The 17,358-nt window shown below is 38.3% G+C and overlaps 1 protein-coding gene across 4 annotated transcripts in view; it reads left to right on the top strand.

Annotated features, from left to right (window-relative positions):
* CHD2 (chromodomain helicase DNA binding protein 2) overlaps window positions 1-17,358 on the top strand; it is a 127,009-nt gene that overhangs the window by 57,743 nt on the left and 51,908 nt on the right. For all 4 annotated transcript variants that reach the window (XM_082835304.1, XM_082835305.1, XM_082835303.1 and 1 more), the window contains 4 exons: window positions 326-514; window positions 11,358-11,520; window positions 11,860-12,012; window positions 14,489-14,560. In XM_082835304.1, coding sequence (XP_082691430.1) covers window positions 326-514; window positions 11,358-11,520; window positions 11,860-12,012; window positions 14,489-14,560 — 577 coding nt within the window. The remainder of the gene's footprint in view (window positions 1-325; window positions 515-11,357; window positions 11,521-11,859; window positions 12,013-14,488; window positions 14,561-17,358) is intronic.

Here is a 17,358-nt window from a genome sequence, read left to right as displayed (position 1 = left end):
TAACTTATTATGTTACTTACATACTACTTGCATGATATACTGAAATATTTTGTGAACTCTAGATCCAGTCTCAGAATTGGAAACCTGCTGTTATCTAGTGTAGACTGATGGAATTGATTGAGTTGGTTTTCCCTTGCCTTTTTGTTTTCCCCTCTCTTGTATTCAAGAGCTAGTGACTGATAAAATTTATTTTTCCTTATAGGGAAGACTCATTTTTTTTAACAGATTTTTTTTCCTATTTGGTTCCTTAAAAAAGAAATTTTAGTTGGAAAAATGTTTTTTTTCTTCTTTGTAATTAAGTAACACTATACTATGTCATCTCTAGGTTTGAGTTCTGGGAAGATTTTGAGGAAGACCATGGGAAAGGGAGAGAGAATGGCTATCAGAGTCTTCATAAGGTGCTAGAGCCTTTCCTTCTCCGGAGAGTGAAAAAAGATGTGGAGAAATCCCTTCCTGCCAAAGTGGAACAGATTCTCAGGGTGGAGATGTCAGCCCTTCAGAAACAGTATTACAAGTAAGTTATTGGCTGGGTTAAGCCTGAGTGGGATTAGGATCAGTACCAGGGGTACTTCCCTGGTGGTGCAATGGTTAAGAATCCGCCTGCCAATGCAGAGGACACGGGTTCGATCCCTGTCCGGGAAGATCCCACATGCTGTGAAGCAACTAACCCTGCGAGCCACAACTACTGAAGCCTGTGCACCCTAGAGCCCGTGCTCCACAGCAAGAGAAGCCACCGCAATAAGAAACCCATGCACCACAGTGAGGAGTAGCCCCCGCTCGCCACAACTAGAAAAAGACCAAATGCAGCAGTGAAGACGCAGCAGCGCAGCCAAAAATAAATAAATAAAATAAATAAATTTTTTGTTTTAAAAAAAGATCAGTACCAGGGGGCTCCCCTGGTGGCGCAGTGGTTAAAAATCTGCCTGCCAATGCAGGGAACATGGGTTCAAGCCCTGGTCTGGGAAGATCCCACATGCCACGGAGCAACTAAGCCCGTGCGCCACAACTACTAAGCCTGTGCTCTAGAGCCTGCAAGCCACAACTACTCAGCCCACGTGCCACAAGTACTGAAGCCCGCACACCTAGAGCCTGTGCTCCACAGCAAGAGAAGCCACTGCAATGAGAAGCCCGTTTACTGCAACGAGTATCCCCCGCTAGCTCGCCGCAACTAGAGGAAGCCTGCGCGCAGCAACAAAGACCCAACGCAGCCAAAAATAAATAATAAGAAATAAATAAATAAATTAAAAAAAAAAAAAGATCAGTACCAGGAAGCCATGAGATACATAACCGACAAATAAACTGCCTTTTCCAGTGAAGCCTCAAGACAGATTTAAGTAGCAATTTATTTATGGTCAGAAAGAGGAAGATTTACTGTTCTTTCTTTTTTAGGTGAGAATTTGCACAGTACTTTTCATTATCTTAGTGGTCTGAAATATATGTTCTTAGGCTTATCCCCCTGCTAATAAACAGGCATGTTTTACTCATTCTCTTCTCTGCCATTCATTCAGTCATTTGCTTCAAGTTCTGCAACATGAGAGGCATTTTGCTAGATACTGGAAATATGAACGTGAATGGAATGTGTTCCTGTCAGAAGCCTGTGGTTTAGTAGAGAAGACAGACTAGAGACAAATAATACAAAGTGTTGTTTATAACTGAGGCATATGCAGGGGAGTGTGGAAGTTCAGAAGGAAAAGCACTCACCTCTGTACCAAAGGGTGAAGACTCTTTTCTTCTAGCACTCCAAGTGGCATGGGCAGGTTATGGACTTGGTTTAGGTTATAATATGTTAAAGGTAAAATGGTGGGTTTGAGACAGAGGGTGGTATATAAGGTACTTGTCATGGGCTTTCAGTTTTGATGATTTAAAGTTGGACCTGGAATGATTGGAAATAATTGTATTGTCATGAAAATTACAGTCTTTTAAAGTTAGAGGTCTGGTAATCTTTCTAATGATATTCCTTGCTTTTTTTTTTTTTTAACATCGTTACTGGAGTATAATTGCTTTATAATGTTGTGTTAGTTGCTGCTGTATAACAAAGGGAATCAGCTGTATGTATACATACATCCCCGTATCCCCTCCCTCTTGCGTCTCCCTCCCACCCTCCCTATCCCACCCCTCTAGGTGGTCACAAAGCACTGAGCTGATCTCCCTGTGCTATGCGGCTGCTTCCCCCTAGCTATCTATTTTACCTTTGGTAGTGTATATATGTCCATGCCACTCTCACTTTGTCCCAGCTTACCCTTCCCCCTTCCCGTGTCCTCAAGTCCATTCTCTATGTCTGCGTCTTTAGTCCTGTCCTGCCCCTAGGTTCTTCAGAACCCCCCCACCCTTTCTTTTTAGATTCCATATATATGTGTTAGCATGTGGTATTTGTTTTTCTCTTTCTGACTTACTTCACTCTGTATGACAGTCTCTAGGTCCATCCATCTCACTACAAATAACTCAATTTCATTTCTTTTTATGGCCGAGTAATATTCGATTGTATATATGTGCCACATCTTCTATTCCTCTGTCGATGGACACTTAGGTTGCTTCCATGTCCTGGCTACTATAAATAGTGCTGCAATGAATGTTGTGGTACATGACTCTTTTTGAATTATGGTTTTCTCAGGGTACATGCCCAGTAGTGGGATTGCTGGGTCGTATGGTAGTTCTATTTTTAGTTTTTTAAGGAACCTCCATACTGTTCTCCATAGTGGCTGTACCGATTTACTCCCTACTTGTTCTTAATTATTAATTAATACAACTGAATAAAAACAAGAATTTAATTTTCAAAAATTACTATCCAACTTCTTTGCTTAACACTGCCTTGATTTTTTAAAATTTTTTAAATTTTTTTACATCTTTATTGGAGTATAATTGCTTTACAATGCTGTGTTACTTTCTGCTTTATAACAAAGTGAATCAGTTATACATATACATATGATCCCATATCTCTTCCTCCTTGCGTCTCCCTCCCTCCCACCCTCCCTATCTCACCCCTCCACGCAGTCACAAAGCACCGAGCTGATCTCCCTGTGCTATGCTTCCCACTAGCAACCTACCTTACGTTTGGTAGTGTATATATGTCCATGCCTCTCTCTCTCTTTGTCACAGCTCACCCTTCCCTCTCCCCATATCCTCAAGTCCGTTCTCTAGTAGGTCTGTGTCTTTATTCCTGTCTTATCCCTAGATTCTTCATGACATTTTTTTTTCTTAAATTCCATATATATGTGTTAGCATATGGCATTTGTCTTTCTCTTTCTGACTTCACTCTGTATGACAGACTCTAGGTCTGTCCACCTCATTACAAATAGCTCAATTTCGTTTCTTTTTATGGCTGAGTAATATTCCATTGTATATATGTGCCACATCTTCTTTATCCATTCATCCGATAATAGACACTTAGGTTGTTTCCATCTCCGGGCTATTGTAAATAGAGCTGCAGTGAACATTTTGGTACATGACTCTTTTTGAATTTTGGTTTTCTCAGGGTATATGCCCAGTAGTGGGATTGCTGGGTCATATGGTAGTTCTATTAGTAGTTTTTTAAGGAACATCCATACTGTTCTCCATAGTGGCTGTACCAATTCACATTCCCACCAGCAGTGCAAGAGTGTTCCCTTTTCTCCACACCCTGTCCAGCATTTATTGTTTCTAGTTTTTTGATGATGGCCATTCTGACTGGTGTGAGATGATATCTCATTGTAGTTTTGATTTGCATTTCTCTAATGATTAATGATGTTGAGCATTCTTTCATGTGTTTGTTGGCAGTCTGTATATCTTCTTTGGAGAAATGTCTGTTTAGGTCTTCTGCCCATTTTTGGATTGGGTTGCTTGTTTTTTTGTTATTGAGCTGCATGAGCTGCTTGTAAACTTTGGAGATTAATCCTTTGTCAGTTGCTTCTTTTGCAAATATTTTCTCCCATTCTGAGGGTTGTCTTTTGGTCTTGTTTATGGTTTCCTTTGCTGTGCAAAAGCTTTTAAGTTTCATTAGGTCCCATTTGTTTATTTTTGTTTCTATTTCCATTTCTCTAGGAGGTGGGTCAAAAAGGATCTTGCTGTGATTTATGTCATAGAGTGTTCTGCCTATGTTTTCCTCTAAGAGATTGATAGTTTCTGGCCTTACATTTAGGTCTTTAATCCATTTTGAGCTTATTTTTGTGTAAGGTGTTATGGTATTAGATCACTCCCTAACACCATACTTATACTTTTACATGTACCTGTCCAGTTTTCCCAGCACCACTTACTGAAGAGGCTGTCCTTTCTCCACTGTACATTCCTGCCTCCTTTATCAAAGATAAGGTGACCATATGTGTGTGGGTTTATCTCTGGGATTTCTATCCTGTTGCATTGATCTATCTTTCTGTTTCTGTGCCAGTACCATACTGTCTTGATTACTGTAGCTTTGTAGTATAGTCTGAAGTCAGGGAGCCTGATTCCTCCAGCTCCGTTTTTCATTCTCAAGATTGCTCTGGCTATTCGGGGTCTTTTGTGTTTCCATACAAATTGTGAAATTTTTTGTTCTAATTCTGTGAAAAATGCCAGTGGTAGTTTGATAGGGATTGCATTGAATCTGTAGATTGCTTTGGGTAGTAGAGTCATTTTCACAATGTTGATTCTTCCAATCCAAGAACATGGTATATCTCTCCATCTATTTGTATCATCTTTAATTTCTTTCATCAGTGTCTTATAATTTTCTGCATGCAGGTCTTTTGTCACCTTAAGTAGGTTTATTCCGAGATATTTTATTCTTTTTGTTGCAATGGTAAATGGGAGTGTTTTCTTGATTTCACTTTCAGATTTTTCATCATTAGTGTATAGGAATGCCAGAGATTTCTGTGCATTAATTCTGTATCCTGCTACTTTACCAAATGCATTGATTAGCTCTAGTAGTTTTCTGGTAGCATCTTTAGGATTCTCTGTATGTAGTATCATGGCATCTGCAAACAGTGACAGCTTTACTTCTTCTTTTCTGATTTGGATTCCTTTCATTTCCTTTTCTTCTCTGATTGCTGTGGCTAAAACTTCCAAAGCTATGTTGAATAAGAGTGGTGAGAGTGGGCAACCTTGTCTTGTTCCTGATCTTAGCGGAAATGCTTTCAGTTTTTCACCATTGAGGACGATGTTGGCTGTGGGTTTGTCATATATGGCCTTTATTATGTTGAGGAAAGTTCCCTCTATGCCTACTCTCTGTAGGGTTTTTATCATAAATGGGTGTTGAATTTTGTCGAAAGCTTTCTCTGCATCTGTTGAGATGATCACATGGTTTTTCTCCTTCAATTTGTTAATATGGTGTATCACGTTGATTGATTTGCGTATATTGAAGAACCCTTGCATCCCTGGGATAAACCCCACTTGATCATGGTGTATGATCCTTTTAATGTGCTGTTGGATTCTGTTTGCTAGTATTTTGTTGAGGATTTTTGCATCTATGTTCATCAGTGATATTGGCCTATAGGATAGGTGTTAGCTCTTCTCTAAATGTTTGATAGAATTTGCCTGTGAAGCCATCTGGTCCTGGGCTTTTGTTTGTTGGAAGATTTTTAATCACAGTTTCAATTTCAGTGCTTTTGATTGGTTTGTTCTTATTTTCTATTTCTTCCTGATTCAGTCTTGGCAGGTTGTGCATTTCTAAGAATTTGTCCATTTCTTCCAGGTTTTCCATTTTATTGGCATAGAGTTGCTTGTAGTAACCTCTCATGATCTTTTGTATTTCTGCAGTGTCAGTTGTTACTTCTCCTTTTTCATTTCTAATTCTATTGATTTGAGTCTTCTCCCTTTTTTTCTTGATGAGTCTGGCTAATGGTTTATCAATTTTGTTAATCTTCTCAAGGAACCAGCTTTTAGTTTTATTGATCTTCGCTATCATTTCCTTCTTTTTCGTTTATTTCTGATCTGAATTTTATGATTTCTTTCCTTCTGCTAACTTTGGGGGTTTTTTGTTCTTCTTTCTCTAATTGCTTTAGGTGCAAGGTTAGGTTGTTTATTCGAAATGTTTCCTGTTTCTTAAGGTGGGTTTGTGTTGCTATAAACTTCCCTCTTAGAACTGCTTTTGCTGCATCCCATAGGTTTTTGGTCATCGGGTCTCCATTGTCATTTGTTTCTAGGTATTTTTGTATTTCCTCTTTGATTTCTTCAGTGATCACTTCGTTATTAAGTAGTGTATTGTTTAGCCTCCATGTGTTTGTAATTTTTGCAGATCTTTTCCTGTAATTGATATCTAGACTCATAGCATTGTGGTCGGAAAAGATACTTGATACAATTTCAATTTTCTTAAATTTACCAAGGCTTGATTTGTGACCCAAGATATGATCTAACCTGGAGAATGTTCCATGAGCACTTGAGAAAAATGTGTATTCTGTTGTTTTTGGATGGAATGTCCTATAAATATCAATTAAGTCCATCTTGTTTGATGTATCATTTAAAGCTTGTGTTTCCTTATTTATTTTCATTTTGGATGATCTGTCCATGGGTGAAAGTGGGGTGTTAAAGTCCCCTACTATGAATGTGTTACTGTTGATTTCCCCTTTTATGGCTGTTAGTATTTGCCTTATGTATTGAGGTGCTCCTATGTTGGGTGCATAAATATTTACAATTGTTATATCTTCTTCTTGGATCGATCCCTTGATCATTATGTAGTGTCCTTCTTTGCTCTTGTAATATTCTTTATTTTAAAGTCTATTTTGTCTGATACGAGAATTGCTACTCCAGCTTTCTTTTGGTTTCCATTTGCATGGAATATCTTTTTCCATCCCCTTACTTTCAGTCTGTATGTGTTTCTAGGTCTGAAGTGGGTCTCTTGTAGACAGCATATATATGGGTCTTATTTTTTATCTATTCAGCCAATCTGTGTCTTTTGGTGGGAGCATTTAGTCCATTTACATTTAAGGTAATTGTCAATATGTATGTTCCTATTCCCATTTTCTTAATTGTTTTGGGTTTGTTATTGTAGGTCTTTTTCTTCTCTTGTGTTTCTTGCCTAGAGAAGTTCCTTTTGCATTTGTTGTAAAGCTGGTTTGGTGGTGCTGAACTCTCTCACCTTTTGCTTGTCTGTAAAGGTTTTAATTTCTCCATCAAATCTGAATGAGATCCTTGCTGGGTAGAGTAATCTTGGTTGCAGGTTTTTCTCCTTCATCACTTTAAATATGTTCTGCCAGTCCCTTCTGGCTTGCAGAGTTCCTGCTGAAAGATCAGCTGTTAACCTTATGGGGATTCCCTTGTGTGTTATTTGTTGTTTTTCCCTTGCTGCTTTTAATATGTTTTCTTTGTATTTAATTTTTGACAGTTTGATTAATATGTGTCTTGGCATATTTCTCCTTGGATTTATCCTGTATGGGACTCTCTGTGCTTCCTGGACTTGATTAACTATTTCTGCCTTGATTTTTAAAAATCTTTTTATTGTGCGAAATCTCAAATACATACAAAAATAGAATGGTGTGTATCCATAATCCAGCTTTTATATTTACTGACTCCTGGCCAGTAAATATATTAGTTCATCTATATCTTCTTTTGCATCCCCATTTCCACCCCCAGGTCATACGAAACATATTCCAGGTCCAAATCATAAGTGTTTCTGTATATCTCTAAAAAATAAGGACTCTTAAGAGTTAAGTAAAAAAACCCCAAAACCCCCAAAACCCCCCAAGCTCATGGAGCAGATTGGTGGTTGCCAGAGCCAGGGGTTGAGGATGGTGAGAGAAATGGGTGAAGGGAGTCAAAAGGTTACAGACTTCAGCTATGAAATATATGTCACGGGGATGAAATGTACAGCATGGTGACAATAATTAATAATTCTGAATTGCATTTTTTTTTGAAATTTGCAAGAGAGTAGATCATAAAAGTCCTCATCACAAGGGAAAAAAAGTTGTAGCTATTTATGGTGATGGATGGTAACTAGACATTGTGGTGATCATTCTGCAATGTATACAAATATCTCATCATGTTTTATGCATCTGAAACGAATATGACGTTCTATACCTCAATTAAAAAAAAGTTAAGCATAATTTCAATACTATTTTTATTATGTCTAAAAACCCCCCCAGAAATTCCTTACTATTTTTGTAATGTACAGTGAGTGTTTACATTTTCCTGGTTGTCCTAGACACAAACACACACACACACACACACACATTTTGCTTGTTTGCATTGGGATCTAAGTAAGCTCCATACATTATGATTGGTTGACATATCTCTTAAGTTTATTTTAAGTCATTTTCCCCTCCGTCCTTGTAAATTTTTGAGTGAAGAAACTGGGTTTGTGTTCCATAAATTTTTTTCACAGCCTGGATTTTGCTCATTCCAGCTCCATGGCATCATTTAATATTTTCCTGAGAACACATTGTTTCCTTTACATTCACAGATAAGTGTAGAAGGTTGGTTAGACCCAGAATCTGTGTATTTCACAGAATGCAGAGTCTATCATAGGAGGTTGTCTTCTTGTGATATTAGCAAATGTTGATGAGCATTGCCTAGATCATTAATTCATTAGGGATTACAAAGTGGTAATATTCAACTTTTGTTACTCCTTTGTTTATTAGGTGGAATACTTATGTAAAAAGAAACTTCCCCACATCAATGAGGAACAGTTCATATAGGAAAGACAGAATAAATGCATGGTTCTTTCTGATTTTCGAATTTAAAATTTTTCATCTATTTACTGTTTTTTTAAATTGAAATACAGTTGTCCCTTGGTAACTACAGGGGTTTGGTTCCAGGGATCCCCCTGGCCCTCCGCTCGGATACCAAAATCTATGGATCCTTAAGTTCCTTACATAAAATGGCAAAGTATAGTTGGCTCTCTGTATTTGCAGGTGTGGAACCTGTGGATGCGGATGGCTGACTGTACATTTGACATATAATGTTGTACAGTTTAAGGTGTGTAGCATGTTAATCTGATGCATTTATATATTTTAATCTGATGGCCATTGTAGTGATAATTAGCCCCTCTATCACATTACATGATGATCCCTTCTTTTTAGTGGTTGGGATTGTTAAATCTAGTCTCTTAGCAAGGTTGATGATTATAGAATACATTGTTGTTGTCTGTATTCACTGTACTGTGCATTAGATCTCTAGGGATTATTTACTACCCATTCCAGGTTTGTACCCTTAAACAACATCTGTCCTATCCCCCACTCCCCACCCCCTGGTAACCACTATTTTACTTTCAGTTTGGCTGTTTTAGATTCCACATATACATGATATCATACGTTACTTGTCTATCTCTGTCTGACTTATCTCACTCAACATAATGTGTTCAAGGTTCATCCATGTTGAATTTTTGACGTTTTCAAAAGAAAAAAATGGATTATCTATCTTCCTTCAAAGGTTTGACCAATGAGACTTATTGGTATGATTTCAATATTTTTGTATGATTATTGACTCATCAATAAACATATTTATTTCTGTTTTATTCTGTTGCAGTTATTATCTATACTCATGGTCTAATGGTCCCAGTTTTAGCCAGTGGGAGCTTGTTCAAGTTCTTTTGACAAAATCCAAGTTGTAGTTGATAGCTTCTTTGCTTTCTGGAATGATAAAATGCTCAGATTCGTCTGGTTCATTTCCTGCCCCAGAACTAGAGTCAGCCAAAAAGCTTCACATCCTGTTTCATTGGAAAATGATATTTGGAGGTCACAGACGGCACTGGGGGTGCTCTTTGCAACTGCAGTGGACATTATTCACTGGTCATTAAAGTGGACAGAGTTAGGAAATTTGTTTGTTTTTAAAGATAAAAATACATCATGAGTTTTGTCCAGTTAAATAGTACTACAGAAATTTTATTTGACCTTAATGAACTTATGCTCATGCCAAAAATTCGACTTCTCAAGTGCACCGGCCTAATTCACACTACACACACAGTCTTAAAATAATGGTGCCAGGATTACCACTAGCAAGATGAAGAACAAAAACAGGTTAAGGTTTTTTAAAATAGTATTTTTTTGTTTGATTTTAAAGGTATTTCCCACTAGAAATGGTAAGTGGCTTAAAGCACTTGAGATGGTTTTTCTTCTCTTTGGTTAGGTACTGACTGGATACAATAGTTTATTTACTTCATTTTAGTGGTTTTTTTTTTTTTTTTAGAGATTGGTTTGTTTAATTTTGTTCATGATTATTTCTAATATTTATAGAGTTCCGAAGGCAAAACTGCCATGCCTGGTATGTTCAGAGATATCTGGCTTCTATCCTTGTCTCCCCCATTCTAGTCCCTCTTTTCCTTAGGTAATAATTACTTTTATATTTAAAAATCTTAATGTTTATCTTTCCTTTATTTTTTAATTTTTAAAATATAAGCAGATGTTAACTTTTTTTATTGCCTCCTTGTGCAAGTGGTAGCATGCTGTATGCATTTTTCTATACCTTACTTTTTTCACTTAGTGATGGGAATCGGCTGTGCTGGAGAGCACTCCATAGTAGTTTATAGAGACAGTCCTTTCTTTTTACAACTAAATAGTGGATCTGTAGCATAGTTTATTCAACTAGTCTCCTAGTGATGGACATTTGGATAGTTTCAAATACTTTTATAAATAGTGCTACGGTGAGAATCCTTGAGAATTCCTCTTTGAGATGGATTCCTAAAAGTGTGATTGCTAAAAGTGTAAAGAAATTTCACTACTCAGAAAAAAAGCAGTTCTAATATTTTCAAACTGGGATATAAAACATACTCGTTATGAACACTGTATTATGTAAAATACCCTTTTACAACAGTTTAAATGGATATGTAGCTTCTTTTTTTTTTTTTAAACATTTATGTATTTATTTGGCTGTGCTGGGTCTTAGTTGCGGCATGAGGGATCTTTTAGTTGCAGCATGTGGGATCTTTTAGATGTGGCACGCAGGCTCTTAGTTGAGGCATGCAAGATCTAGTTCCCTCACCAGGGATGGAACCCAGCCCGCCTGCATTGGGAGCGTGGAGTCTCAACTGCTGGACCACCAGGGAAGTCCCTGTAGCTTCTATCTTTGGTATATCTAATTTATTTAACTGATATTCTAATTTGAGACAGCTTAATTTCCACTTTTATACTACAGTAAAGACTGCTTCAGTGACAGTCATTGTTTATATAAAATACATATATGTAATATATGTTCTATGAATATATATATTTTGTTGCTATTATTTTCTTTTAATATTCCTGTGTTCATCCAGGTTGAAATAGCCAATAGAATGATTAATGGTCTGAATCTGACTGGAGATGTGTGAGGGTTCCTGGGTAGGTGGCAGGAGATATAAAATAAAGCATCCCTCCCTGCCTTTTTAACCGCCCCCCCCCCCACCGCCTCCCACCCTCAGTAACACTATTTCCTTTTATAATCTGCTGGTATCCCCAACTCTCTTTCTTTGAATCTAATAATATCATTATTATCTTAATTTGCAGATGGATTCTGACTAGAAATTACAAGGCTCTTGCCAAAGGAACAAGAGGCAGCACATCTGGTTTCCTTAATATTGTGATGGAACTGAAAAAGTGCTGCAACCACTGTTATCTCATTAAACCTCCCGAAGAAAACGAAAGGGAAAATGGACAGGAGATTCTTCTGGTGTGTGCTTACCTTGTTTGTAATTGCTTTCTTAAAGACACTTTAGTTTCTATAGATGCTTTTTATCAAAATGCTCCTTTTCGTCCTTGGTAATTTCAAGGAGCATCAAAAGAAGCTTTAAAAACAGGTGAGAAAAGTCAAATAGCTAGGAAAAATCTGGAAAGTATATTGTCACAGATACTAGATAAAGAGCATTTTAGGAATTGCTTGTCAGCTAGATTGCAGAAGTCTTCCAAAAGCTTAAAGATGATTTTAAAAATATGAACTCTTATTAGAGAGGAAGGGCAAATTGAAGTATGCTTTTGAACATGATGATTAGAATGTCTTTTCAATCTTCAGTCCTTGATCAGGAGCAGTGGGAAGCTGATTCTATTAGATAAACTGTTGACAAGACTTCGAGAAAGAGGGAACAGAGTCCTTATCTTCTCTCAGATGGTGAGAATGTTGGATATCCTGGCTGAGTACCTGACTATTAAGCACTATCCTTTCCAGGTGAGGATGCTTGGTACTTGGGGTCTCTCCCTTCCTCCTTTCCTCCCTCCCTCCCTCTAGGTTGTATGCTTTGCTTGCTAAATTATCCTAAAGGAGAAAACAAGAGTTTTCTTGTTTCAAACAAATTGAGATTAAGGTTCCAGGCGGGTCTTAATTTTTACTTCCATGCCTTTAGGCTACCCTGTAATGAACAAGATCATGGGAGATTATTCTTTTTTGGTGGGTGAGGGATGGGGATAGAAGTGTTCTTAGATGGTATCTTACATCTCTGAGCCTGTGGTAAAAGTAGCAAGGAAGGAAGTGTGAACCTGATGACAGAAGCCCAAATCCTAAGAAAGAAAGAAAAAGAGAGGTGACAGTGTTTTATATTTCACCCCAAAGGAAGCTGACCCTGGCCGTGAGGCTGGGGAACTCAGGAGAACAGTATACTTGAAACCTTGCTCGTCCCTGAATATACTTTGCAGAATTATAATTTTGGGTTTTTGTCTTCATTCATTAATCTCTTGTAAGATGAGAAAAATAAGGGGGAAAAAGTTTCTTCAGCATAATATTTTTCTATGTGTTAGACAATGGGAAACTTATCTCTGATTTATTTATAGACGTGTGCAATTTACCTTGACTTTTGGCCTAATATTTTTATAATGCCTTGATTTTTTAAAAAAATTAATTAATTTTATTTTTGGCCATGTTGGGTCTTTGTTGCTGCACGCAGGCTTTCTCTAGTTGCGGTGAGCGGGGGCTACTCTTCGTTGCGGTGCGTAGGTCTCTCATTGCAGTGGCTTCTCTTGTTGCGGAGCACAGGCTCTAGGTGCACAGGCTTCAGTAGTTGTGGCACATGGGCTCAGTAGTTGTGGCCTGTGGGCTCTAGAGTGCAGGCTCAGTAGTTGTGGCACACGGGCTTAGTTGCTCTGCAGCATGTGGGATCTTCCTGGACCAGGGCTCGAACCCGTGTCCCCTTGCATTGGCAGGTGGATTCTTAACCACTGTACCACCAGGGAAGTCCTGCCTTGCATTAAATGAACTTTTTCTTTAATTTTGGATGGACTCATGCAGTTATGCTGATACTGAGGATACTTGAAGGCAGTGAGTCTCTCTAAGAAGGCCAAGCTTTAAAACTCAGTAACAGGTTTTCTTTCAGCATACCCTGAAAGGCGTTGTTATATCCACAATACTTTGTGTGGTCTTTCAGCAGTTGTCTTAGAATATAGTTAAATACCGTGGTTGTTACCAAAAATAGCACAGTACAGAGAGTCAGTGATCTCTCAGTACATCTGACCCCTGGGAGCTTTCAGGTCTAGCTCATCATTTGGGTATCAAGTAAAATAAGAATATGTTACTTTTCTCTCTAGGGAATGAGTAGTCTGGTGTCTACTCAGGTTGTCATGCCTAATGTCTTCTCTTAGAATATTGAAAAGAGGGCATTTGGGTTTTCTCATTTCAAATACTGGTTGTGAACCTGCCATTTAGACTTATCTTTCAAGGGTCAAGGCTCTCAGTAGAGTTGGTAGTCAGAAAGAAGAAAGGGGGTTCCCATGTGTGATTCTACCTGTGATCAGGTGGCTCTGGGTTTGGTGGACAGAGCGCTGAGCTGTAGGTCCTTCCACAGACTCCACCCCTCCCCTGTCACTGATCACTGGTCAGCTGACATCTGCCTGGTCAGTTTTGCCTTCGGTAAAATGAGGTAGTTTATCTCAAGTGGTGATTAAGGGGAAGTAATGTGAAAATGATTTTAAAGAGTCAGAAATGCTTTATATATAGCATACAAGTAGGAATTCTTCCGTATTTACATATTATATGGTTTCTCTATGGTGACATTGTTTTGGACCTAGAATTGACATATAGTCTAATGTAAGAATTGTATGTGCTAGTAAATGCCAGAGGCTCTCTTGAAGATACATTTTGGCTGTTTGAACACTTTGCTCTGATTTTAGAGTGTAATTTTCAGAAAAGCTGGGATATATGACTCACTTAATTTTAACATTTTCAATATTATGGGAAAATGTTTTCCAAACAAAATTATGTAAATAATTTTTTGGTTTATGGAGCACTTAATAACAGGGCAACTTTTAGCCATGTAGCTAAGGAGCACCATTTTCCTGCAGGAGCTAATTATGAGGTGACCAGTGGTACTATTTCCTAATCTCTTTGGTACGCACAGATGTAGAAGCAGACAAAGCCTCTAAGCACAGCTTGGGTTGCCACCTTTCTCCTTATGTCCTGGTGGCCATTCTGATCCTTGGATAAACCTAGATGGCCCTTAGAATCAGAAGCTTCTGACCTTGAGTTTGTAACCGGAGAGCTTGGGGCAAAGTTGGGTGTGCTGCTGAAGCACAGCCCCTGGACAGCACTTTGCCAGTGTGTTCCGGTTATTTTTACTCAGTGGGTGTTGGAGTGATGAAGGTTACAAGTCTGGTGTTCTATTTTGAGTGTAGCTGATCTTCCTACCTTATGATTTTCTTATGGTTTATTTTTACAGCGTCTGGATGGTTCCATCAAGGGAGAAATCCGAAAACAGGCACTGGACCACTTCAATGCAGATGGGTCTGAGGTATAGCATGCATGGCTTTGTTATTTGGGCAGCTTGGGCTCTGTATCAACGGGAAAGCCTTTCTAGCTTAATGTATTCTGTTTCAGAAACATTTCACAGTGCAACTCTCCTACCTGATAAGGGAAGGAGAAATCACTAAAGATGCCTCTTAATTTTGTTGTTTGTCAATCCAGAAAAGCATATGCATGCTTGTTTATCTCCCCTGGTCTGGATTAATGACAGAGTAGTTCCGGCATCAACTGAGGGTTCTCTGGTGGCTTTCAGATGCCAAATTTCTGGGCCTAGAAGAACCGCAAGGCGAGGGTTGGGGAGGGCTGGCTGGTAGGATTAATTTTGACATGTATGTTACATCAGAAGGTTCTGATCTATACTTTTTTTGCTGACTTGAGTCTTAAAAAGTATGTTTGCTATGTCTCAGATTTGTTGGACCCCGGCAGGATGTGGCTTAATTCCCTTGCTTGAGCTAATAGCAACATTGGTTAATCTGTTAAGTATCCAACTTGAATTTGGCATTATAAAGTATTTTGTTTTTAAGGTACATGTGGAAGAGCACTTAGGACAAGTTAGAAACCGTGGTAACCTTGTAATTTGTGCATATCAAACTATTAAATACCATGGGATGTGAGAGAAGAGGCGAAAAGAAGTTTAGTGTAAGTAAGGCTATAGTGGTGTGAGGAGTTAAGAAAGCCGTGGTGAGGGCCAGAGGTAGAACTAGAAGTGTTTTGGAGAGAACGTTAGAGCTTCTGAAGTCTGGGCCACTATTCTCTATAAATAGACCAGGCTTAACTTTCTGCTTTCTCAAGAGCTTTGAACACTCTTAATGTCTGTCTGTCAGTCCAGAATGGTATGACTCCTGTCCCTTGAGTAGCACATAAGCCTAGTTAGACTATGGTATTCTGCCTATTTCTCCAGCCTAAAATTTTAGTTCTCCTTGAGGAATTTTGGGCACTAATCTCTTCAGAACCAAGGCTCTGAATGGTCAAGGAGAAGAGGAATGTAATTACTAAAAACATTGATAACCATCTAATTCCATCGTCCTCTCTCTCCTCCCTATTTTCTCAACTGTAAAAGCACCATGATGCCCTACTTCATAATCCTGCTGTGACGACTGAGTGCCATACTCCACACATAGCACTGAGCGCAGGGCCTGGTACACAACAAGCACCCCATCAGTGTTACCTGTTTCTCTTCTTCAGTATTTGTTGAGATTGGTTTTGTGGTCCCTACTGTTAGTTTAAAACACAGTGTGAGTTGAATGTTTCATATCGCCCTTTCTCAAGAAAAACCTAAAGTGGCTTTCTTCATAGTTCTGTTGATTCCCCTGTCCGATGGCTAGATATAGAATAGAGATTCTTTACCATTTTCTGCAACTCTGAGTTTTTTTTTTAATTAATTTAAAAAATTACTTTATTACTGGGGGAAAGTATTATAAACATATTTAGAAATTTTGGAAGATGGTGAAGAGTACAAAGAAGAAATACTATACAAAGAAGAAAACTTCCATCCCAGAGAAAGCTTGCTATTCACATTATTTGGGTGCATTTCCATTCATCCTGGAAGAAACCCTTTGTTTCTTTCTATGTTTGCCCAATTGGGATCATACTGCATATAGTTTTGTGCTCGCCTTTCATTCAAAATTCTACTCTGAGCATTTTCCCGTGTCATTAAATATTTAAAAAAACTAATTTCTAATATTTTCTCATGCCTGTTCCATCATTTATTTGACCATTTTATTGTTCTCAGACGTTTAGCTAGGATATGAGCATATAAAAAAGATTTTTGATACATTTTGCTAAATCACTCTTTCCAAACAATTTATATTCATAATGTTTATGTATGAATATTTCCATTTTACCATTTGATAATAGGCACAAATATCTTAATATAATTCATGTTGTCTTTGATAAAGAGTGACATTGAAAATATTTCTTATGATCATTCAGAGCCCAGATTTCATTTAAGTTTTAGGTGTCTCATTCTCAAGTGTTTACCTGCAGGCTTCTCTTCAGAGTGTGGTGTTGCTTGGTATCTCCACCAAGGCTCACAGACTATGCTTCAACCCCCCTGTTGATCAGTTCTTTATTGGAATTGTTTAAAGCTCTTGTGAGACAGCTCTCTCCATTTTCATTTCTACGGCATAATGTTGGTGAATGTGACTGTTATTTAGAATGTGGAGACCTTTTCATTGCATCTGTGTATATGTGTTAAATACACCCATTTATCAAAATGTAACTCAGAACTACCAGTTTTTGAGTGCCATTTCCATGCCAGAAAGGTGTCAGTCTTTGATACATGACCAAATTCCCTGGAAATAGAAATCTGTTTGGCTTTGGTTTTCTCTGGCTCAGAGTTTATTCTCTGCCTCCTGCCCATTTTTTTTCTGAGCACTCAGATGCAGGCTGGTGTACTGTTCCTGCCCAGTCTCTATTATCATTGCTATGGAAACTGGAATATGTCAGTGCCTGGGTCTTTCCCACACACTGCTGTTCGGCCACACCTGCTCTGGTTTTCTTTGTGCATGTTCTGTGGTGATTGAGGATCCTGTGCTGTCCAGTGGTTCAGTCATGTGATCTCTTAGTACAGTGTTTCTGTATTCCTCACCAGCCTAACAAATGAATGGACATTTACCCAATAAAGTCTCCTTGCTCATACTGATTGCCTTACATGGCATAATCCACCTTTACCCAGGAAATAAGTATCTAAGCAACTTGCTGAAACAATCCTCATGATAATTAAGTTTGTCTGGTTTCTGTTAACTGCTTGTATACTAGTTTTAGCCAGGAGAGAACACCAATTCT

This window comes from Leucopleurus acutus, assembly GCF_964270905.1.
Source record: "Leucopleurus acutus genome assembly, chromosome: 1".
In the NCBI taxonomy this organism is placed as follows: domain Eukaryota; kingdom Metazoa; phylum Chordata; class Mammalia; order Artiodactyla; family Delphinidae; genus Leucopleurus; species Leucopleurus acutus.
Note: the sequence above shows the minus strand (reverse complement) of the source record. Positions and strands in the feature narration are given on the sequence as shown.